This window comes from Canis lupus, chromosome 22 (genome assembly GCF_011100685.1).
Source record: "Canis lupus familiaris isolate Mischka breed German Shepherd chromosome 22, alternate assembly UU_Cfam_GSD_1.0, whole genome shotgun sequence".
NCBI lineage: Eukaryota > Metazoa > Chordata > Mammalia > Carnivora > Canidae > Canis > Canis lupus.
The window spans coordinates 37,316,293-37,341,362 of NC_049243.1; the positions used below are offsets into that span (position 1 = coordinate 37,316,293).

General features: G+C 35.0%; 1 protein-coding gene and 1 long non-coding RNA gene across 2 annotated transcripts in view; one reads left to right on the forward strand and one right to left on the reverse strand.

The window, feature by feature from the left end:
• LOC119865210 overlaps positions 1–575 on the reverse strand; it is a 37,136-nt gene extending 36,561 nt beyond the window's left edge. The window contains exon 1 of the long non-coding RNA XR_005376447.1: positions 399–575. This is a non-coding gene — a long non-coding RNA (uncharacterized LOC119865210). The remainder of the gene's footprint in view (positions 1–398) is intronic.
• The window catches only part of LOC111091674 (40S ribosomal protein SA-like), a 77,241-nt gene continuing 52,646 nt past the window's right edge, over positions 476–25,070 (forward strand). The window contains exon 1 of the mRNA XM_038569861.1: positions 476–868. Within this exon, the coding sequence (XP_038425789.1) occupies positions 581–868 (288 nt within the window). The 5' untranslated portion in view covers positions 476–580. The remainder of the gene's footprint in view (positions 869–25,070) is intronic.

Here is a 25,070-nt window from a genome sequence, read left to right on the forward strand (position 1 = left end):
TTTAATAATTATGACAGACAATAGAAGTTCCGAAAATAGGCTTTTGCCTCCTCCTGAACTGCCAGAATTCTTCTAGAAGGCTTTATTAAATGCCAAGGCTTCCAGCATTTAAGTTTTACATAAGCCTTGTGGTGACCACAAAGCAACAACGTGCAGTAGATACACACAGGGTCTATATGTAGCTGTTGTGGGTTCCCATCCTAACTTAAAGAGAAACTTTCACAATGTCTGGAGTCCTTAATTTCCCACAAATAAATGGAGAAGGATGTCCTCAAAATCCTTGCAGCCGACACCCACTTCAGTAGCACCAGCCTTGAGCCACTAGTATCACTTCCGGGTATGTCACTGCTCAGACCCGGGCAGCCTCCTGTGAACCGTGGCTTCCGGTGGTTCCTTACCTAAGGGCTGACCACTGTCTTCTCGAGGAGCATCTTACGTTGCCCTGCGTGTCACCGCTCTGTGTTACACAGACTCTTCCCCTGCATTACTTGGAGGGAGCCTCCCGGGGCAACAATGGAGCTCGCTCAGGGGCCCGCGGTGGCCGCCTGGGAAGTCGTGCACATGCGCATCACTTTTTCCCATGAGCACCCGCGGGGAGGTGACACGTGGTGTTTCCTTCCCCAGAAATTCTGAGGAGATTGAAAAGGAAAAGCGAGACCCAGCTAAAAGGGCTGTGAGGAAAGAGGAATTTCAGGGTGAATGGAATGCTACAGCGTCTGGATTTATTGCGACTGACCCCGAGGTCGCAGACACCTCCAAAAGTGCACAGGTGCCCCCTGTGCCTCTTCATGGTTCCCTACAGAGGACCGGAGTATATCGCCCCCTGGGGAGGGAGCCGTCGGCAGCCCCACCCATCTGGCCAGAGTGGGTAAGAACCGCCACTGAGCGTGGCTTTAAGCTACTCTTCCACAGATTTGCTTTTAAATATATTTATTAATTAATTAGTTTGCTTATTTGAGAGAGAGCGTGCACGTGTGAATGGGGGAGGGGCAGAGAGAGGGACAGAGAGTCTCAAGCAGATTTTCCAGCTGAGTGGGGAGGAGAGGCCCCATCCCAGGACCCTGAGCTCATGACCTAAGGCAAAATCAAGAGTCAGATGCTTAACCAACTGAGCCGCACAGGTACCCACGTCCACATATTTTCAAACAGAAGATGGAAATAAGATTGATAGAAAATAAGTAGTTTCTAAACAAAACAACAAAAACAAAAACAAAAACAAAAAAAACCCAGAGCTGTTTGTTTGTTAGGTATAGTGCTGTGAGACAATGCCAGCCACGTGGGCTTTCACAGTATGGTGTTTTGGGGTGGCATTCCTCAAATGAGAGTCCTAAAAGTTGGGGCACTAGATATGCAGTTTATTTTTTATTTTTATTTTTTTTAAATGATTTTATTTATTTATTTAAAGATTTTATTTATTTCCTCATGAGAGAGAGAGAGAGAACCAGAGACACACAGGCAGAGGGAGAAGCAGGCTCCACTGCAGGGAGCCTGACATGGGACTCGATCCCAGGTCGCCAGGATCACACCCTTGGCTGATGGTGGTGCCAAACCGCTGAGCCACTGGGCTGCCCCTTGATAGGCAGTTTAAATCCTCTGTTCTCCAGGAGGAAACTGGGAATTGGGGCTCCCCTACCGATTTTATGGCACTGTGTCTGAGTGGGGTTTATGGTAAACCTTTTCTACCTGTTGCCACATGGGTATTTTCTCACTTGCCTAACATGAAGGAGTCATTCATCTAGAGCCTGGATTTCTCTCAGAGGGAATTGTTTCCTGTGGAGCTGTATATTTAGTTTGTTCTTGGCAGAAGGGAAGTTCAGGAGCCTTCCATGTCACCCTCTTGGTCTCTCCCTCTTGCTCTTTTTAAAAAATGGGTAATTTATCAAAGCTGGATTTTTTTTCCTCTAGGATTTTGTTTTACTTTTTAAAAGATTTTATTTTTTTAAGTAATGTCTACACCCAATATGGGGCTTGAATTTACAACCCTGAGATTAAGAGTTGCATGCTCTACTAAGTTAGCCAGGCACCCCTTCAAGATTTTAGGTGTTGGTTAATTTGTTAAAGTATTATGCTGGCTAATAAAAAGACATCTGAAAAACAGATTTCATTTTGTATTCCTTTGGATCTCTTAGAATAATATCTGCTTGGAAAAGTAATAATTACTCTACAGGTTGCAGGAATAATAAAAATTTTGTTCAGAGTGTGAACTTATGTTGTCCTAGAACTACAATTACTCTTTAGTGTCACATCCTGTCCTTACTAATTAAAAGATTCCCCAAAAGCTCATAACTTCTTTGCTTACCAATCTCTTGTCTACAAATCAAATTATTTTAGACCACTTTGCTTTTTCATAATTTCCAAGGGTATAAGATCAAAGATGAGAGTATTTGATGCATAAAGGTAGTTATCTTATTAGTTCTAAACTAGAAACGTATCACTTAGAAATTAATCAGTCAAGTAGCAAGTCATCTGCAAAGTAATGTTGTTTGAGTTCAAATACCTTGCTGATCCCAAGAAGTTGAAGTTTGCACATTTTTCATACTTCTTACAGTTTTTAAAAAATATCAATCTAAAAACAAACAAAAAAAAAACAAAAAAAAATAATATCAATCTAATAGATTATATTAGAAATTGTTGTTTTAAGTTTCCACAAGGGACCATGGAGATGAAGAGATAAGGAAGACTACTAGTTTGAAATTTTCTCCAAAAAACCTTATATATCCTGAAGTGCACTTATGAGAAAATCCAAACATACATGAAATTCGGTACTATCCTGAAAAGGGAAACAGAACTAGCTACTCTTAAGTCCTTGAGGAATTAAGTAAACTTCCAAGATGTGGCAAGAACACCAAAAATGTTAAAGAAAGAAGAATAGTGAAGACTGGGATTGTTTCCTGGAAATCAAAACAGAATATACACACGTGGATTTTAGAGTTAAGAAAACCTGTGCTTGCATATCTTTGATATTAAATATACTCATCTTCATTTTTTGAAACTTTATTTTTTATTAGTGAATTGAGTACAGTAGAAAACAAATCAAAGAATTATTGTTTTAATTTATATTAAACTTTGTTGTTCTCTTACATTATTGAAGCAATCATTATCCTTTAAGATAATTCATTTATAAAACTCTGTTGTTGAAGAATTCTTGACTGAGATAAATACGCTATTTGACCTAATCCTAATAATTTTTAAAGCCTACTGAATGAAAGCATATTGTAAGAATTTTCTCTCTCTCTCTCTCTTTTTTTTTTTTTTGTGTGTGTGAAGTTGTTTACAAGTATTTCACTTAATTGCAATATTTGGAACTTAACATCATCCATTTAGTACATAAATGGATTGTTTCATCACACATATCATTTATGTTCAAAACATTTACCTGTATATTGATATCTGGCTAAGTATCATGTTCATTTTGCAGAGAAGAACACTATGGCTCTTGAGAGTTCAAACTTAATATCCTGCTTTTCATAAAGTCAAAATTTCACCAAAACATACAGCTCTTCACAAACCATTACCTATTCACATAGCACAGTTGATGCGGGGGCGGGTGGGGAGGTTGCTGTCAAATCACCTTCACTTATGTGACTTAACTACTTCAGATGTAAAAGAATTTGGGTAAGAAAATAGTTCTTTTTTATTATAAAGCATTTCAAAAACCTTCATTGTTCACAGTGCTTGAGTTTAAATTTGATGTGGACTCTTGACTTTTGTTCACTGAAGCATTTCCTATTAGTATTCTAATTACATCAAACACACATATTGGATCTGTTATTTTGTACTTATTATTTCCATATAGACTATATTGAAAATTAGGCTCTAACTTACATTATCTCAAAAGAGTTCCAGAACATGACATTTAGTACTTTAGAAATCAAAGTTACATTATTTTTTTATGTAGTAACTATAGTGGATATATGTGTGCCTCTTGTCTTTCAAGCCTGAAATTAATTTCCTGAAATGTGCATTTTAGCTATACGATAAGCATGGAGTCCCAAAAAAGAGTTCGTTTCAGTGAAGAATAACTAAGCCATGGGCATTGCTTTCAATTTTTTAATAGAATGCAGATTACCCATTCAAGAGCAAAGCCTTCATTTCACAAATTGAATAGAAAGATGATTGAAATAATAATAGTTGGTTAAAAGTAGGTTATGTTAAACAGTCAAATCTAAGTATCTCTCCAGAGGGCTTGTAGTGTTTTTATTTAATATTGAATAGAAAATATTTTCATTTATTTTAAACATTGAATGTTTTGTTCTCTTTCCTTAAAACTACAATTGTCATGAATAACTCAATATTGTTTTTATTTAAAAATATATTCTGAAGTTTTTATTAATTTTAGATAAGCATATCTTCAATATTCATTGAGATTAAAACCCCTATGAACATATTTATCCTTCTATTTTGTTAGCAACTCAACCTTATAATAAGTGGCATGGTCTAATAATCACTCACTATTGAAGGAAGATAAAAGTAGAGTGAAATATTATAGATGTTAAAAGAAAAAAAAAAAAAAACAAAAGGCCAACCTAAAATTCTGTATCTAGTGAAATTATCCTTTAAGAATGAACAAATATTAACAGAAATAAAAATTGAAGAATTTTTTTGCCAGTAGACCTGTCTTGAAGGAAATTTTAAAAGAAGCTCTTCATTGAAAAGGAAAATATGATAATAGTTCAGAAATGTGGGTATATGTAAAGAAAACAGAAGTACTATAGAGGGAATAATTACAGGTAAAATAAAATATTTTCTCCTTTTTAATTCATCCAACAGCTGAGATTTTGTGCAAAATAATAATAGTAACAATGTATTAGGTGGTTATAGCATATAGATAAATAAAGTAAATGACAGTAATGTATGTGAGAGATGGGAGAATTTGCAATCTTCTGTTATAAGGCTTTTTTTCTTTCCTTTTTTTTAAACTTATTTATTTATTTATTTATTTATGAGAGACAGAGAGAGAGAGGCAGAGACACAGGAGGAGGGAGAAGCAGGCTCCATGCCGGGAACCAACCTGGGACCCAATCCCGGGACTCCAGGACCACGCCCTGGGCCAAAGGCAGGCGCCAAACTGCTGAGCCACCCAGGGATCCCCTAAGGCTTTTTTTTTCTAAAAAAAGATTTTATTTATTCATTCATGTAAGACACAGAGAGAGGGACAGAGACATAGGCAGAGGGAGAAGCAGGCTTCATGCAGGAAGTCTGATGTGGGACTTGATCCCAGGACTCCAGGATCTCACCCTGAGCCAAAGGCAAATGCTCAACCACTGAGCCACCCAGGCGTCCCCGTTACAAGGTTTGTGCACTACACACAAAGTGGTACAGTGCTATTGAAGGTAGATTTGCATTAGTTGTAAAGTATATAGCAAACTCTCAGACAACCATTAATAAAAAAAAAAAATGAGAAGTATGATTACTATGTCAAGAGAATAGAAAATGGAATCATGAAAAGCTACACTTCCAGCTGCTCAGAATTTATTGTTGTTGTCTCTTGTTTGTAGTTTTACCAAGCGAAGAAAGTTTTATTCATTCTTTTCTGTATTATTTGTATTTTTTTTTTTCTTATCTTATTTGACTGGCTAGACCCCTCCAGTGCTATGCTGTGTTGAATAGAAATTGTAGAAAGAGGCATCATAGTCTTATTCCCAATACGGAAATAATGTTATTTATGTTCATTGATTTCTGGATTTTAACCTACCAAACTTGCCTTAGATAAACCCCACTTGGTCATGGTGTATAAAAGTTTCTATATATTGCCAGATTCACTTTGTTAATATTTTAAATAATTTTTGTGTGTATGTTCATGATGGATATTCTTGTTTTTCATTTTTTTTAATCTTTGTCTTGCATCCATGTTAAGGTAATAAAAAGAGTTAGAAAGTTAGTGTAGGATTAGGATATCTGTTCTGTCTTGTTGGATAGAATTATCTGAGTTTATTTTGTGGGAGTATTTTTAATTAATTCAATTTTGTTATTTGTAAATAGTCTATTTACAAGGTTGATCAGTTCTTAATTTGATTTTGGTAATTTCTGTCTTTCTTTTTTTTTAAGATTTTATTTATTTATTCATGAGAGACACAGAGAGAGAGGCAGAGACACAGGCAGAGGGAGAAGCAGGCTCTATGCGAGAGAGCCTGATGTGGGACTTGATCCCTGGTCTCCAGGATCATGCCCTGTGCTGAAGGCAGTGCTAAACTGCTGAGCCACCCAGGCTGCCCGTTTTCTGTCTTTCTAGGAATTGTTGATTTCATCTAATTTGTCTTATTTGTTAGCATAAAGCTCTTTATAATATTTCTTTATAATTATTTAAACATCTTAAGATCTATAGAGGTATTCTCTTTATTTTCTGTGAACAGGATTGTAATGACATTGAATGTTTCCCTTACTCTGCTATTAGAAAAATTCATAATCAGTGCATTATCTGAAAATAAACTAATGTTAATATTATGCACAGAAGTTATCTTCAGGTTGTTCAAGGAAGATTTCTAATTTTTAAATTTTATCTCATTTTTCATACTTTAAGTTATACTGATAACCTATCTATTCATTCAGTTACACTCAACCGTTCATTCTACTATTTAAAAGAAGTTGGGTAAATGATAAAAAAATTAGAAAAAAACATTTCTAAGAACTTTCCACTAGAGAACAAATTCTTACAATTTTTAGCAGCCATCTTGATTTTAATGACAATTCACACTTCATCCCTAATATCCTCCTACTATCCCATGTGTTATATGTAATGTTTAGCATATTACATATTCTGATATGTGATGTAGGATAATGTTTCTCAAACTGCAGATTTTTAGAACCTTGGGGTATGCACAGATTCTGAGTCAGCTTTTATTTAGTAATTTCAGAGGATTCTGATGTAGTGGTCTTGAATATACTTAGTGAGAGAACACTGTACTAAGAGGGCCTTATAACACTGATGTCTATGCAAATCAATATAGACTTCCTTTTTACTGTTGTCTCAAGTAAAAACTATTAACCCATACACAGTCAAGCAAATGTTTGATACATACTATGTGGCATAACATCAAACTCTGGTTGAATTTAATTTTAATTTTTATATTTGTCATATAGGTTACTGTTTTATAATTCTTGAAAATAATATTGAATTTCATAGAAAAATAATGAAGTTTCTAATATAATCTGATCTTTAAAAGAGTATAGTGGTATAGAATAATTTTCAAGATAAAAAGGCATACTTGACATGATATATATTTTTCTTCATGTGTAAATTCTATTGACTGACATACTCTCCTCACAGAACTCAAGGCAGACTTTGTTTCATTCCATCTTTAAGCCATGTTATTGCACACATTTGTATTTGCATCCTAAATTGCCATTTGTGTAGCTTAACATTCAAAATGATGTTTTTGCTTGGTGTATACTTGCAGCTTTGTCTTGGATCAAGAAATAGAAATAAATTTCTCACATTTTTAAATTAAAATTAATTTTAGAAGTAATGATTAAGACTATATGATTCCTATAAAAATGATAATGACTCAACATTTCAAAATTGTGAAATATATGTCAAAACAAAACATTGTTTACAGAACAAAATGTCCAAACCACTTGAACCCACTGACAGATATGATAGAATAATGTCCCGAAATAAGTCCATGTCCTAATATATTTGTGAATATATTACCTTACATAGTACAAGAGACTTTGCAGATGTGATTAACTTAAGGAGATTATGTGGATGTACCTTATGAAATCACGAGGGTTCATAGATGTGGATGAGACAGAAAGATGAGAGAGACAGGGTAATGTCACCACAAAAGAATGATCAGAGAGATGCCATGTTACCAACCTTGAAGATAGGTTACAAGTGAAGAATCAAGTAGCTGGAAAAGACAAAAAAACAAAACAAAACAGAAAAAAAAAAAAAAAAAAAAAAAAAGGACTTTATTCAAAAGCCTCCAGGATGAAGGCAGTCTGGTAAACAGCTTGATTTTAACCCAGGAAGACTTGCTTCAGATTTCTGGTCTATAGAACAGTAAGGTAATAAATGTGTATTATATTAAGCAACTAAGTTTGTGGTGACTTTTTATACCAGCAACAGAGACCTAGTATAACATGAGCAAATATTATTAACATGAACCACCAGTGATCTAGACCAAACTTTGTGGAACACTAGAAAGGCTCTAAATTTTAGCAGAAATTAGAACCATTAGAAATGGTCATTTTAGCATGGTCTAATGAAATAGAAGTTGGGCAATTATTAAAATTAAAAAAAATACTTGAGTTCATCACTCAAGTCGATAGATACCATGCTTATATTTACCATCATAATTACTGTAGTATAAGCAAAAGTTAGTTCTACTTACAAGTAGGTTTTAATGTGTCTATTAAACATGATTTTAGGTGATTTTTTAAGTGATTTATTCTAACCAGAATATTCAAAGTTACTTGACTTCAGGTGTAAATATATGTCAACCAAGGAAGTAAACATTTGATTGTGGTGTTTATATTATTAAAGCATTATAAAACTTGTGAGATGTGTTTACTCTTCAAAAAATCTTATTGCTAGATATTACTTTTGATGCTTTCTATGACTAATGTATGAAAGTACTCTTCAGATATTACCTAATTGAATCCTTGCAAAAGCCTTGTGATCTAAATTATATCATCCCATTTTAAATACAGAGAATCTGAGATAAAGTGCTTAACCTACATTTCAAAATTCACTTTTGCTAAGCCTCAGAGTTGTGATCAAGTCTAGATGAATCCTATAATCATGTACTAGATTAATATACTATATGCAAACTCCAGCCTCCTTCTCCATGATGAATCCCTTTAACTTTTTTTTTTTTTTTTTTTTTTTTACTTCCTCCTACACACTTCTTTTGCCTCTACTTTCTACCCCCAGGTGGGGTTAAAAATTATTTTTTGTCTTACTGAATGTAAGTATTTATTAACTTTATGACTTGGTTTTTAGTTAACATCAAATTTTAATTTCCTGAATATCTACGCTTCTACAACATAAAACTAGAGTTGAGCTATGGAGAGGATAAGCATAAAACAAGGTTTAATTATAACTAAAGAAAAATTTAACCTATATTGATGCTACCTTTGTACATTGTTGCTACTCTTTCAATAGAAAAATACCCAGAAAGTCACGTGAGTATTCTGATTTGATGTGGTATACATCACAGTCATACTATTATTTAAAACCGATAATTTCAGGGGTGCCCGTGTGGTTCAGATGAAGTGTCAGACTCGGTTTAGGCTCAGGTCACGATCTCATGAGCCCTGAGATAGAGCCCTATATATGACTCCATGCTCAGCAGGGAGTCTGCTTGGAGACTCTATCCCTCTACCCCTCCCCTCAACTGGTACACTTGTGTGCTCTGTCACTCAAATAAATAAATAAATCTTATAAATAAATAAATAAATAAATAAATAAATAAATAAATAAATAAATAAATAAATAAATAAAGGTGATAATTTCCCATATCTTCCATTAGGTGGCAGCATAGTGTCACTATTTGAATCTCCGTTTACACTTTTAAATGGACAAAACTAAAAGGTAAAAACACAAAAATATAGAATATTTTAGACATGTTTTTGGGGTGTGTAAACATCTTTCTTCATGAGGAATATGATAACAAGACATCGTATTTATTGCCACTGTAAATTATATTTAACTATAGGAAAGGTGAAATTCAAAACTGTAGTCAGTTATCCTTTAAATTATAACCTTTCCCAGAATTGCTTTCAGTATATAGTAGTTTTCTTTGGGGGAATATTATTACTGTTTAAAAAATTAAAAATAAAGAAAATATGCCCTAAAGGTCTTTTTGCCTTCATTAGTAGAGACATATTTATTGTATATAATTTTAACAACTGGACATTTGAAGAATTAAAGAATAAAGCATGGTATTAGAACTCTTTCTAGAATGCCTAATTCTGTGCATCATAGGGCAAAGAAAAAAATCCCCATTATCCACCTGGTTATTCTCTGTTTCCTAACTTAATGGCATTTACTGTCCAACTGATTTTATCAATCCAGTGAAGTCAGTTTTTTTCAAACTGGCCATCTCCCTTACTTTAGTCCATGCATCAACTTTTGTTCTGTGTTACCATTTTACCACTTAAATATTTATGGGATCTGTCCAGTCCTCTCAATTCTCTTGTCATTTTCGTGGTCTGAGCTACCATATCACCTAGATAACCTCACCAGCCTCATAATACACCTACCAGGCTCAGAATTTGACTGTTGCTATGTATCATTGTGAGAGAAAGTTCTAAGACACAAATTGCAACATATCATTTCTTATTAATACCCACTTAAAGATTTCTCCTTGTTCCTGGAGTATATTTAACACAACAAATGAAGAGAAACCTGTTGGTGCTTGAGATTAAGTATTGAATAAAAGAGAAAATGTCCCCAAATGTGGAGTTTAAATGTTTCAGGGAGAATAAATAGAAAATTAAAATAACATTAAAATTAGGATTTGATAGTGTTAGAAAAATGTAAGACTTTTAAGAGCATAAAATAGGAGATGGCCACAGAAATTTTCCCTCAGAAATGACATTTATTTTGAGGTAGATATGATCAGGGAGGAAGAAAAGAGAATGAGAAAGTAGAATGTCTGGAGACCATGGTACTATCTGGGGGCTCTCTGTTCTTCCATGCAGCATTAGTGGCACACTAAAGAGATTCTAGGCTGTATTTGAATTTTATAGTCCCTGAATCACTGATGCAAGGGGAAGTCTTTGGTCAGATTTGTATTTCAGAAACTCCAGTTTTATGAGAAGAATAATTTGTGGCTGAGACAGAGAGGGAGAATAAAAGAGAAACAGGGAGGTGAGTGAATAGTGATTCTTAAGTCTTGATTTAATCTCTTTACTCATTATTGGTCTGAACAGATTTTTTGTTTCATCATGATTCAGTGTTAGTAGGTTGTATGTTTCTAGGAATTTTCCCGTTGCTTCTGAGTTACCAATTTGTTGGCATGTAGTTGTTCATAGTAGTCTCCTATGAGCCTTTGTTTTTCTGTGGCATCAGTTGTAATGTCTCCTCTCACGTTTATACTTTTTTATTTGGGTTTTCTCTATCATCATGTAAGAAATGTTAAAAGTCCTGATATTTCTGTTTTAGTCTTTCCATATACAGTGAGGTACATAATCTAGGCTTCACTGATCAAGCATACACACCATAGATTGGAATTAGTATCTAATGATGTGAGAAATCAAGAATTACAAGTGGGGCAGCAACAGCAATATCCAGTTTCTATAACAACAGCTGTAACTGAGTAACAGCATCAGTACTGTATGTTTGTGGATTCAGTGATACAATCTGTATTTTCTGTTTCAGTAGAAATGAGAAGGAGAATAATTTAAACCCAAGAGAACACCAGAGTATAACATACAGTGGCAACACCTAACTCATACCTCTTGGACTTTGTATGTGCTCCAGGTGGTTTCCGCCAGGGAGTATCTACATCCCTGATATTGAATGTCCTTTTATCTTGGATTTCAGAAAAGCTTACTTCCTAGATGGTGTTGGCAGCAGGCTGGAAATGCCAAGGGATTATAACGCCCTGGAGCAGCACTCAACCAATGATGCATATCCCATGAGTACAGTAAATAAAATGGGAATGAATATTTGCACTTCTTCCAAGAGCTTTCCAAAAATATTAAGCCTGAATAGCATTGTCTTATAGTTGGCTTAATACTACACTCATTATTGATAGTTATTCTTTCTCTTATCAATATCCTCTACTTCTTTAATAATTTCATTTTACAACTAAATAATTTCACTTGAATTCTGAATTCTGAGTCTGATTTTTGGTTAATGCAAATTGAAACACTGTGTTTATACTTGAGATGCTAAATCAAATGGCGTACCTAAACGAAAAATAGCTACTTTACATAGGCAAGACCAACAAAGACTCAGGTCCCTTAAGAATGAAGATATGGGTTACCTTACAGGGCAGAAAATATTAACAATTAAGTTGCTGGCTGAAGTTACAGAACACGTATTAGTGAATCACAGAAGTTTTGGAAACCAATGATGATGTATCCAGAAGTTAAAAAATGAGTACTCTAGCATCTACGTTATTCCCTTACTTGCTCTGGCATATGTATATGTATACAATGTAAATAATTTCCTTCTTTTATACATTTATTTTTTTCTGTTATTGATAAAGGATGTTTGTTTTTGGCAATATCAAAACATGAATTTTGACATGACAGAGTAAGATTTTAATCCCACTTCCCTTTCCCAGTAACTTCATTAAATTGTTATTTGTTTTCACATTTATGAATATATAATAGGTGGCACAATTAATTCTCAATAGTTACATTTCCTTTTTTCTTTGTGAATTTTTACTTCCAAACTTACTAATGTAGTTTTCCATTTGCTTAATTTATTAGGTAACTGAAATTGTTTTCTTCTAAAATCTCCAAAATAAGGTCAATACATGTAAACATGTTTAAATATCAAATCATCTAGAAATTTCATTTCTTAGAGTTATCTTTCATAGATAAAGTTACTTAAAGTTAGCAAATAAAAATAAAAATAGTTAAACTTGTACTTCAAATAAATAATTTGTTTGTGTAAATATGTCCTATGCATTTGTTGGGGCATTTTTTACTAAAAAAGTAGTTTATCTGAAATTGAAATCTCACTGAAATCCTAGTGTCATTAATCAACCTTACCCCTGTGTGTTTACCTCTCTTGATATGAACTTTTTGTTACTGGTACAGCTCACTTAAGTGTATCTTCCAATTTTGTTTACAGAGAGAGAGAGAGAGAGAGAGAGAGAGAATGAGCAGAGGAGAGGCAGAGGGAGAGAGAGTTTAAGTAGGCTCCAAGTAAGCAGACTCCATGCTGAGCTGGGAGCCTGATGTGGTGCTCAAACCCAGGACCCTGAGATCATGACCTGAGTTGAAACCAAGAGTCAGCCACTTAACCAAATGTGCCACCCAAGTGCCCCTTACCATCTTCTTGATAATTATCTTTATCTCCTTCTTTTTCTCCTTTTTTCCCCCATAAACTCTCTAACTTCTGTATTCAATATTTTCATTTTTCATGATTTATCACATTAATTTCATTGAAACTATCCTCTAGTAGTTTCATGACATGGCAAATGGGAGACATTTTTTGAGAGTGTATATATCCAGTCTGCATTTGATTAATAGTCTGGCCAGATACGGAGTTCTAACTATATGTGTGTACACACACATACACACACACACACACATTCCATATTCTATGAAATTGTAATGGTTTCAGTTTTATTAGCTTCTAGTTTGCTATTGAAAATTTCTGTAACATTCTGATACTCATTTGTTGATCATTTTTCCTATTTTTTTCTTTTAAATATTTTAGAAATGTCTCTTTATCCTTAATAATCAGAAATTTTGAGTCAATGTTTTTTTTCTTTTTTTTAAAGGATTTTATTTATTTATTCATGAGAGATAGAGAGAGAGAGAGGCAGAGAAATAGAGAGAGAAGCAGTCTCCATGCAGGAAGCCCGATGTGAGACTTGATCTTGGGTTTCCAGGATCATGCCCTGGGCCGAAAGCAGATGCTCAATCACTGGGCCACCCAGGCATCCCAAGTTTTGATGGGAATGTGCTTTATTCATTGTGTCTGATAGCCTGAAAACTGAAGGGAAATAAAATCCATGTTAATAAATAACCACAATTAAGAGAGAGATTGTATAGTATAATATTTGATGGCATGGAGAAAGAATGGAATTTATTTTAAAATGTCGAATGAAGGGCCCAAAACAAAACAAAACAAAACAAAAACAAAAAAACGTGTGTACCACAATTCTGGACCCATTGTGTAAGGGATGAGAGAGAGAAAAAAAGAAAACCCTGCCACATAATAAAAATTTAGCAGTAGCATTTTCTTTGGGGGAGACTCAGAAATGTTCAGAGAAGAGCTTAATGATTTAGGAATTTCTTTGATAATGAATATTGAGTTCTAGATTGTATATTGGAAGAATTTTCAAAGTTAAGGAGCATAAGAAGCAAGGAAGTAAAATCTATTCAGAGAAGTATTAAAAGCATTAAAAGGTAATTATGAGGAATAATTGCAAATAGGAGATGTGCTGAGACCTGAAATTTTGATACATTTACATAAACAGGGATAATAAGTATAATGATATTAGTCATAATGTCCTTATGATTTAATAGTGACAACACTTTTATTGTTTTATTTTATATATATTTTTGCTTATGTCAATAAAAATATATGCATTCTAATGGAAAGAAGTAACTTTATTAAATTATATCTCTAAAATATAAAAAATATATAACTTTCCCTTATACATTTCCCCTCAAGATAAAAGTCACACTAGGCACTACTTTATGGAGGTATTGAATTTTAAAAAGTGAGTAAAATAATCTCAGCCTATTTTCAACAGGCTTAGGATTGTGTAAGAAAAAGTTTTAAAGAAAATGCGAAACTTGTCAGTAATAAGTGGTATGTCTTGTTTTATATGGAAGACTGCATCAATTTACTAACATTGAAAATAAAAAAATAAAGCTTCCCAGCTCATGGATATTTTAAAATAGTAGGTCTATGTCTCCAAATATGTATTGAAGATACTTTTCTGCATGCCTTTCCTAAATAGGCTCACTATTCAGAATACTAGTGGTATGAATATCCTGGGTTCCCTCTTTTGTGCTGCAATAAAAGATCACTTTCTAGAAAGTGTATCTGGATCTACATTCCTAGATGTGGTGCTAGGCTAATGGAAGAGCTACTTTAATTTGAAGAACACTGTTTTCTCCTTCTGTAGTTTACCTATGAAAATAGAACAAAATATAAACTCATGATCCCCAAGTGTCTAAATTATCACAAAGATAAAATGATTTTGGTAGTTGGATTTTGGCACCCTCTCTCATTGATAAAAGCAGCGGATAGTAGATACAGAAGTTGTGATTTCTCTCGACTGAGGCAAGACTTCTTTAGTGCTTAGTATTAAAGCTGCCAAAGGTTGCTAAAAAAAAAAAAAACAAACAAAAAAAAAAAACAAAAAAAACAAACAAACAGATATCTAGTTATAAGTCAAATAAAAAAGATTGAATATGTCAGCTTGTGAGTGGAGATTGTCTAGAATATATGGTTTTATCTGGATCAGTTTTTGGTACAGGGAGATTATTTCTACTTATTATCCCAAAAATAAAATTTGCAACATCCCCAGAGGGGACATATTCTGGTAGTACCAATAAATTTCTCTCTTTCACATAAATATTTCCTAAGATTTGTTTCTTATAAAGGTCATTCCTTGTTCCGCATCATTACTATGCTCCTTTGTTGATTACTTCCTGAGGTCTTATATCTGACTTCTTCATGTTTCTAACTATGGCAAAAGAGGCACAGGATCCTCTTTTAAGTTCTTGAATCATTGTAGCTATTAAGCTTTAGTGTTCAACAAAACAGCGCAAGAGACACTCATTCTGCACCTCCCTCTCTTCCAAGCTCTGTCACCATGTTGCAGAAAATCACTAGCCTAACTTCTACTGTGGGTGTACTTGTAACCACATACCCCCTTGTAGAGTCAACTTTCCATTGCACCTAAGGAAATCCTCCTGAGCAGCACCGGGGTGTAGTTTAAAGTGAATGTATTTTAACAAATTGTTTTAAGTTTCTCCAAGAACAAAGAAGTAGGAATTTCCTGTATATATGCATGTTTAAACTGTTCACAAAAATCTACCTTACCAAAGAGAATGCCATGAGCAGAAATTGTAATTTCTACCCTGAAAATAGCAGTTTGATAGCTCCACTGGTCCTTTCTGAGCAGAGTCTCTAATTTGAACTTTTGAGCTTCTTTTCCTGTTTCTTTAAGCTGTGGTTAGGTTTTCTGTTCTCTCTATTTTGCTTATCCTATGTTCTATAATGAAAGTGTTTGTGTTCTTTTTTGTACTTAACTCATAAGAATTTTTATCTTAGCCTTTCTAAATGCAGGGAGAATTTTAATTCAAAGATGGAAGGAATTTTTTTATACTATGTTACTAGCTTTGAATCAGCAAAAGCAATCAATTTAGATATTTAGTAATTCCTAATATGGTGCATAATTTAGTGTCTTGCTGTTTGACTTTGCACTGTCAGGATTAAACATTCAAAAATGTTACTAGAAAAAAAAAAAACCTGAAATGTCCTCCAAGAGAAAGTGGGCAGGAGGCTGGTAAGGCTAGAAGATCCATCATTCTACCATGCAAATTTGATTCCAAGTAATGGAGAGAGAATAGGAATGTCTGTGAGAGTCCAAGACTGTTTTTCAGTCTTAGAAATGTTGAGCACAGTGACTGGAGAGTTCTGGAACAAAATCTGGCAATCAGATGAATCTTGTCTTCCAGAAATAGGCCAGCCTTAGTATCCTTAACACTCTCAGTCATTAGCTGGGAGCAGTTAGTGAGAAACTTGGCTTCAATGCAAATGTGGTTAATGAACTTCAGTGCACAGAAGCTAGGGTTCTTGCTCATTTATGCTCCCATTCTCACTGCTACCAAAGTCTACCTCTTGTGCTGAACGGATCAGCTTCTCCACACAGGATTCAGGTAGCTCTTCTGTGGTTTTCTGTAGCCTGTTTTTTCTCTTTTAATGAAAAACATAGAAAAGTGTACTCCTATAAATTTTAGCCCCCACTGATGCAACTGATCTTGAGGTTACAACTGATACCCTCTCCTAACACCACTGTCCATTCTAAATCTCTTCTAATCTCACCTCTTCAGAGTTCATAAAGGCCTACTTAGTATGACTTACAACTTCATTCCAGATGGGCTTGATCTCTTGATAATCATACCCTTTTTCTCAGCCCAATGTTGCTGCATGTGTCTATTCATAATTAAAATGAGTCAGTCACAAAAGTACCAGCTGGGCTCTATACATTTTCTTCTCTACCCCACTGTCTACGAACAACAGTTCTTTCACTCATCAAGGTCAATTATCTCTAATATTGTAGTGACCTTTGTGCTTGACTTCCAATCCTTGGGCACATGAGTTCTGAAGTGACCTTGGTACCCATAATTTATAGTTAAATTTTACCCTTGTCCCCTGTCCCCTACCCAGTGCTACTCTGTGTGGGATTCTAAGCCTGTGGATCAAGTATTCTGTTAGCTTTGTGTGGTTGTGCAGGCATTAGCTTTGTGTTTAACAAAAGCAAACCAACATCTGGAGTAAGTATCTACCACTCTAGGGAAAAAAAAAAATTCTGGTTTATCCCAGACCCCACTTTGGAATTCTCCTAAAAGTAAAGGCAAATGGAATTAAATGTGATTAAATATGAAAGAATTTTATTAGGGAAAAGGACCATGAGAAAAATATGAGGCAAGACCTAGAATTGGAATAATCAAGGAGAGCCATTGAATTGCAATGCAAGTCTGACTTCAGTGAAAGAGACGTGGAAAGAAGGTTGGTAGAGTTTTATAGATAATACTAATCTAAGGAAAGCTCATCAAGGCTGTGGAGTTCTCAAGTCAAAGATGGCTGCCAGAAGAGTCCTAAGTCTTCCAGGAACAAGTCTGGCTTTTTATATCATACATATCATACTTAGTCACTGGTTGAAAGGAGATTGTAGAAAAAATGTCCTTGAAAGGACACTTGGAAATGGATTTCAGAGCATAGCACCTAGGGCTTCTGGTCAATTATACTCTCATAGTTGGAAAGCCAGACAGTATATTCTCATCACTGACACACTTCTTTTCTTATTCATTAATTTGATGGTTCATGATAGGTGATCAATATTTATTGAATAGTTAAATAATAAAATTGATTTAATTGAAATTGTTACAAAAGTCGTTTGACTTAATTGCTTTAGAATTGTCTTTAAAGTCTAGTTATGAATACAAAAGAAATCCACAGTTTGTTGTATAATGACTTATTCTTTCTGTTTAAAAACTATTATTTAGTCCCTATACAACTTTTATTCCTGGGTAGTTTTAAAACATTGTCATTTCAAAATAATTTATTCACCTGCAAGGACAGTAAATTGACTACTCTTCTCACAAAATTTTTCTCGTTTGAAATATGTTTTTCATAAAAATTATTGCTTACTGCATAATGGATTTGTTATTGTTAAATGAATCAATAAACATTTAAAATTTTAAAAAATGTATTCACAAAGAATGATACGTTCTCATCATTGATGGTCAAATTAGTTGTGTAAACTATGTGTTTGTGCAGAAATATAAATGCCACGCATAGATGAACTCTGCTATAATGACAGGATATCAACATGGGGAGTAAGATATGATTACACAATTCTACTTTATATTATTTTAATATAACTTATATTTTAGTGTTTAATATTTTAAAACAAACCAGAGTATATTTTGTGAACTAATACATTAAATTTATTATGACAACTTTTATAAATTATTAGCCTCTATTTTACACAAAAGACCATCAGATAGTATTATAAAAAGTTATTAAGGATATTCTTTGAATAAAAAAGATTGAAGTATGTTTGTGGATACCCTGATTACTCTCCTCTCTGTAACTTGTGAATGGTTTTGGGAAACAGCACATACTACATGTACCACTTAACTTTCATATGTTGTGGTTGCCTTATTTGAGGTTATATTTCCTTAATACCAAATAAATACTTGCTGAGAGGTGTCTGGGTGGTGCAGTTAGTAAGTGTCCAACTCTTGATTTCCGCTCAGGTCATGATCTCAGGGTCCTGGGATCAAGCCCCAGGTCAGATTTGAGGTTCTCTCTCTTCCTCTCCCTCTGCCCCTCCTACTCGTGTGTGCTCTCTCTCTCTCTCAAATAAGTAAATAAATCTTTTTTTAGAAAAACAAACACCTGCTTAAATAATAAACCCTTGCTTATGATTGCTTGTATGCTTGAGTAGAACAAGATCATTTTACTGGTTGTATAAACATATTAACACAAAAAAACATAAATCTCTAAGATTTAATCTCTTGTGCATTTAATTAATGCACAGGAATTAATCTCTAAGATGCAAAGTTGTTTTGCATCATATTCAGCATGTTACACATTCCCCTCAAAACTCACTAGATGGTGCTATGTATTAAATGTAATACATTTTATGTTTAGTAATGAATAGTTCATTTTAATGAACTATCTCTTTTATTATCATTTTATTATATTTATGGCTATAAACAGGAAACTGGCATTTTTTTAACAGCATTATGGACCTCATTTATGGAGAGACATAATTGGAACAAGTGATGAGAAGGCAAAATGAAAAGTGCAAAAGTCCTCCTCCTAACATGTTAGGTCTGTTTAATGGTGTGTGAGAGCTTATCCAATTTGTCATGGTTCACACTCATCTTCTGTGTTATCATATATCTTTTTTGATGGATAATTGAATTTTAATTTTTAAATTCCATATAAATTTTCTTTTCTAGAATGTGGAATAATTATTGATATACACTAATTGACCACTCAGAGTGGACCTGATGAGCCATAAAAAAATGCAGGCATTTCCTTTGAAGTTACATATCACAGGTGTTATTAGGCAGAGCTTATTGAGATCTCTGTCAAAGAGGTCAAATGAAACTCTTTGAAAATGACAGAAGCATAATCATTACCTTCTAAAAATATGTATGTATATTTTAAGTCTATGTCAGTAAACCATTCTTTCCTGCTAAGTCCAAAGTAGAACTTCTAGGATTCTGGCTAATCTGAAATCACAAAGCAAAAATATTAATTATTTTATTCAGTATTTAAATACCATTATTAATTGAGATGAAATATCTCCTAAAAAATCAAGGCAAATGTTAATAATGGATATGGAAGAAAAAAAAACAGGTCTCTTGGATCAAAGAGGATCCTAGTTTTTGTTTGTTTGCTTAATTTCCCTTAGGAGTTAGCTGTGGACATTATTTTAAAAATAATGTATAAAGGAAAATGGCTTTGTCCTTTATTGTACTGTTTTTTATGATTCACTTACCATAAACCATTCCCTCTTTCCTAAGAAAGCTCTGTTCTTCCTGGGTCTGCCAACCACCCGTGAACTAACCTGCTACCATCTTCCTGTGTTTACACTTGAGTCCACTGCACTCTGGCCCAATTTGGACAGTTCTAAAATCAGATTAGTGTGTCATATGTGCTTTTCCTTATTTGTACCAATTGGTCTTTCGCCGAGGAAATGTTCCTTCAAATAATTCCATAATTTTATTATTTATTTGCTATTTCTTGTAAGATATAATCTCATCCAAAGATATGTTTCCTGAACCCAGGATATACAGAGAACTGAATAGTCATTTATGATAGAAAGAACCAATACATTAGCTGAAACCAAAGAAGCTTGGCCCATTTGTATGTTTTACTTATAGCCAGTGACTTCAAATGAGGAAATATTGTTGAACGTGCATTTGTGTCTCTATATAGAATGTTGTTTTTACCCAGCAGGTTTAGAGAAGATTTTTTTTTCTCTTTAAAATCAAGATATTGAACTATCCTTTTATACTCAACTGTATTTCAATAGTAGCCTTACTTTAATATCCTTTATTCTAGGTGTGTGTGTGAGATAGAAAGAGAGATTACAAGTGTTCATTTCATATTTTTAAAATAAAAAATAATTTCATAATCTTTAATGGGTTCTTTTTTTTTGAGTGTGCTTTATTCCTTATTATGGCTTTTTAAAAGTACATCTAGCTTAATCCATGGGGTCTATAGAAAGAGATCATTTTTTTACATTGATGAAGTCATTTTGGCAACAGTACTGCTATTGATGATAGGGCAAAGGTGACTCTTAAAAAGTATAAATAGACAAATGGTTATGAGAATTCCAGTATCTGAATGGGAAATACCACATTTCTTGGGTCTACTGACTTAGATGTGATTATAATTATGGATATAAATGCACTCTAATTCACTTCTAACCTGATTAGGGTTCAATAAACTTTCAGAAGTTAATCAAGTGAAGTGTGAAACAACTGTATGTGTAGGTCATTACCCTTAGCAGATTTTGGATTTAATGGGCGATTGCACTTCTTTTACTTTTTTTTTTCCCTAAAATCAAATGGCTAATGCATGAGTTCTTGTCAGTCCACCTATCAGGAGTTAGTTCTATTTGAGTGCCTGCTACATGTTCTTTTGCAAATGAGATTGATATATTGACCTCTGATTAGACTAGTTATATATCCCGTTGTGTGTGTGTGTACACACAACGGGATATATATAAAACTTGCCAAATTATATTCTGACATTTGGAAGGTTCTCATACATCTCAATGTTTGCAAGTGAGAGCAGGTTTTGAAATCGTCCTTTCGAATCGTTAAGTAATTACAGTTTCTGCCTTGTATTTCCACTTCTAAAATTCATGATGGTGGTGGGTGGGTACCAGGGTGGCTCAGTGGTTGAGCATCTGCCTTTGGTCCAGGGCGCGATCCTGGGGTCCTGAGATGGAGTCCTGCGTCAGGCTCCACGCAGGGAGCCTGCTTCTCCCTCTGCCTATCTCTGCCTCTCTCTCTCTGTGTTTCTCACAGATAAATTAAATCTTTAAAAAAAAAAAAATCATTCTGGGGCTTTCTGAACATGGTGGAAGAGTTAGGGAACTTTGTTTCATCTGGTCCCTTGAATTTAGCTAGATATCTCTCAAATCATTTGAACACCTATAAATTCAACCTGAGTTGTAAGAAAAGAATTGCTGGAATTCTACAAATAGAAAAGCGACCAGTTTTTGAAAGGTAGGAGGTGCAGAGATGTGAATCTGAGGGCATATATTGAAAGGTAAATGGCAGGAGGAGGGAGCCTCTGCCAGCTGGCTACCAGACAGTGATACAGGGCTGGAGAACAAAATTAGAACTTTTAGAAGGCTGCTCTGGTGAAGGACGTCCCTGCCTGAAAGGTGCACAGGTGGTGAGGCAGGGCAGAATCCTGGGTGGGACAGCGTGGTCTCTGGATCCCCCGGGGTCACAGGAAGAGCAATAGTGCCTGACCTGTAGAATTCCTTAGCACTGGAGCAGGGAAAACAGCTATGGGCAGCAAACCCAGGAGTGGGCTCCCCTCAGTTTGCCATAAACTGAACCGAGGCAGGATCAGGTGACCACTCTCCCTGTGGGGAAGCTGCAAGCAGTAGGCCCACGTGACCCTTCCCCTCCTCTAGGAAGATCTGTGCAGGTGTGCAATGCAGGAGTCTTCAGAGTTTGGCTCACACAAAGCAAAAGACTACTTTTTCACTGAGGGTTTACTTAAGAGAAGGTGCCGCGTCTTTCAGCTATTAGGCCCCATTTTTATTTTCATCCTCTAAAGTGGTACTGAAAGTCTTCGGGGAACAAAAGCCACAAAGAGCAACCTGAAGCAGCTTACGCTGAGCCTGGCCCCCTGGCAAGGGGTGGTGCAATTCCTCCCAGGCAGAGAATCAGTACAGCAGGCTCCTCCCCTAGAAGACCAGCTGAAACATCTGGCGATTATGAAATTTACCCAGTACACAGAACTGCAAAACTCCAGCACTAGGGGAAAACAGAATATAGAATTCAAGGGCTTTGAGGATCCCTGGGTGGTTCAGCAGTTTAGAGCCTGCCTTCAGCCCAGGCATGATCCTGAAGTCCCGGGATCGAGTCCCACATCAGGCTGCTTGTATGGAGCCTGCTTCTCTCTTTGCCTATGTCTCTGCCTCTCTCTCTCTGTGTCTATCATGAATAAATAAATAAAATCTTAAAAAAAAAAAAAGAATTCAAGGGCTTTTTTCCTCATGATTCTTTTTATTTCAGTTTAAAATTTCCTTTTTTTTCTTTTCAATTAGTTTCTTATTTTATCTACTCTTTGTTTTTAAGTCTTTTTTTAATTTTCATTTTTACATTTACATCTTACAGATATAGTCTTCATTTTGAGCTTCCTTTCATTGTATTCAATTTTATTTTTGTATATATATGAGTTTTGCTTTCTTTACAATTTGGGATTTAGTATCTTCTAACAAACAGATCAAAATATATCCAGGACCAAATAGATCCCCCTGTTTTGTCTACCTGGGAGACTATACTCCACCCTAACCCCCTTTTCTTCTTTTCTTATTCCTTTCTTTTTGATTTCTGATCTCTACTGATTTGTCTAGTGTGAATTTTGTTTGGGTATGGTTGATAATTTTGATTTTTTTCTCTTGTTTATCTAATCTCGGGGCATAATGTCTAGAAGGAGGAATTCACAACAACAGAAAGAACCAGAGGTAATATTCTATTACACAGGTCTAATCAATATAAATATAAGTAAAATGTCAGAGCTGGAATTCAGGATAATGATCATAAAGTTACTAGCTGGGCTTAAAAAAAGCATAAAAGGCACTAGAGAATCTTAGTGCAGAAATAAAATCTAATCAGCCCTAAATTACAAGTGCTGTTCTCAGAGGTAGGGTGAAAGAGTCAGTGACATAGAAGACAAGATGATGGAAAGGAAGAAAGCTGAGTAAAAGAGGAAACAACAAATGGACCATGAGGGAAGGCTTTGAGAAATCAGCAATAATATAAAGTGAAACAATATTAGAATTATGGGGGTCCCAGAGGAAGAAGTGAAGAGGGACAAAAGGTATATTTGAGCAAATCATAGCTGAGAACTTCCCTGATATGGGGCAAGAATCAGGCATTCAACTCCAGGAGGTACAAAGACACCCCCTCCCCCAAATTGATAAAAATAGATCAACATCCTAACATATAATAGTGAAGCTTGCAAATTTCAGAGGTAAAGAGAAAATCCTGAAAGCAGCTAAGGACAAGAACTTAACCTACAATGGTATGACATGAGATTGGCAGAAGACCTATACACAGAGATCTGACAGGCCAGGAGGGCTGGCATGATATATTCAGGGAACTAAATGAGAAAGCCATACAACCAAGACTACTTTATTCAGCAAGACTGTCATTCAGAATGGAAGGAGAGATAAAGAGCTTCCAGGACAAACAGAAACTCAATTTGTGATCATAAAACCAGCCCTGCAAGAAATATTAAAGGGGATCCTATAAGTGATCAGAGAGCCCCAAAGTAACATAGACCAGAAAGAAACAGATAATCTACACAAACAGGGACTTTACAAGTAATACAATTGCACTAAATGCATAACTTTCAATAGTTACTCTGAATGTAAATTGGCTAATACTCCAATCAAAAGACATAAGTATCCGATTGGCTAAAAAAGCCAGACCCAGTCATATGCTGTCTACAAGAGACTGATTTTAGACTGAAAGACCCCTCCAGACTGAAAGTGAGGGAGTGGAGAACCATTTGTCATGCTAACGGACAACAAAAGAATGTTCAGTTAGCAATCCTCATATGAGACAATTTAGATTTTAACTGAAAGACTGTAGTAAAAAAAAAAAAAAAGACTGTAGTAAGGGATGAAGAGAGACACTATATCATAAAGTGTCTATCCAACAAGAAAATCCGAAAGTTATAAATATTTATGCTCCTATTTTTGTGAGCAGCCAGTTATGCAAAATGATTGATAACAAAATTAAAGAAACACATTAATAATAATACAATAACACTAAAGGGCTTCAACACACCACTCACAGCAATGGGCATATCATCTAACCAGAAGACTGATAAGGAAACAAGGGCTTTGAATAACACACTGGACCCGATGGACTTCACAGATACATATGTGTGTGTGTGTGTGTGTGTGTGTGTATGATATTCCATCTTTTTTAAAAAATAAAGATTTTATTTATTTATTCATGAGAGACACACAGAGAGGCAGAGACACAGGCAGAAGGAGGAGAAGCAGGCTCCATGCAAGAAGCCCGATGTGGGACTTGATCCTGGGAGTCTGGGATCAGGCTCTGAGCCAAAGGCAGACACTAAACTGCTGAGCCACCCAGATGTCCCAGAACATTCCATTCTAAAGCAGCAGAATACACATTTTTTCTCATGTGCACATAGAGCATTCTCCAGAGTAGATCACGTATTGGGTCACAAATCAGGTCTCAACTGATACCAAAAGATTGGAATTATTCCCTGCATGTTTTCAGACTACAAGCTTTTTTTTTTTTAAATAATAAATTTATTTTTTATTGGTGTTCAATTTGCCAACATACAGAGACTACAAGCTTTGAAACTTGAACTCAGTCATAAGAAGAAATTTGGAAGGAACTCAAACACTTGGAGGTTAAAGAGAATCCCATTAATGAATGGG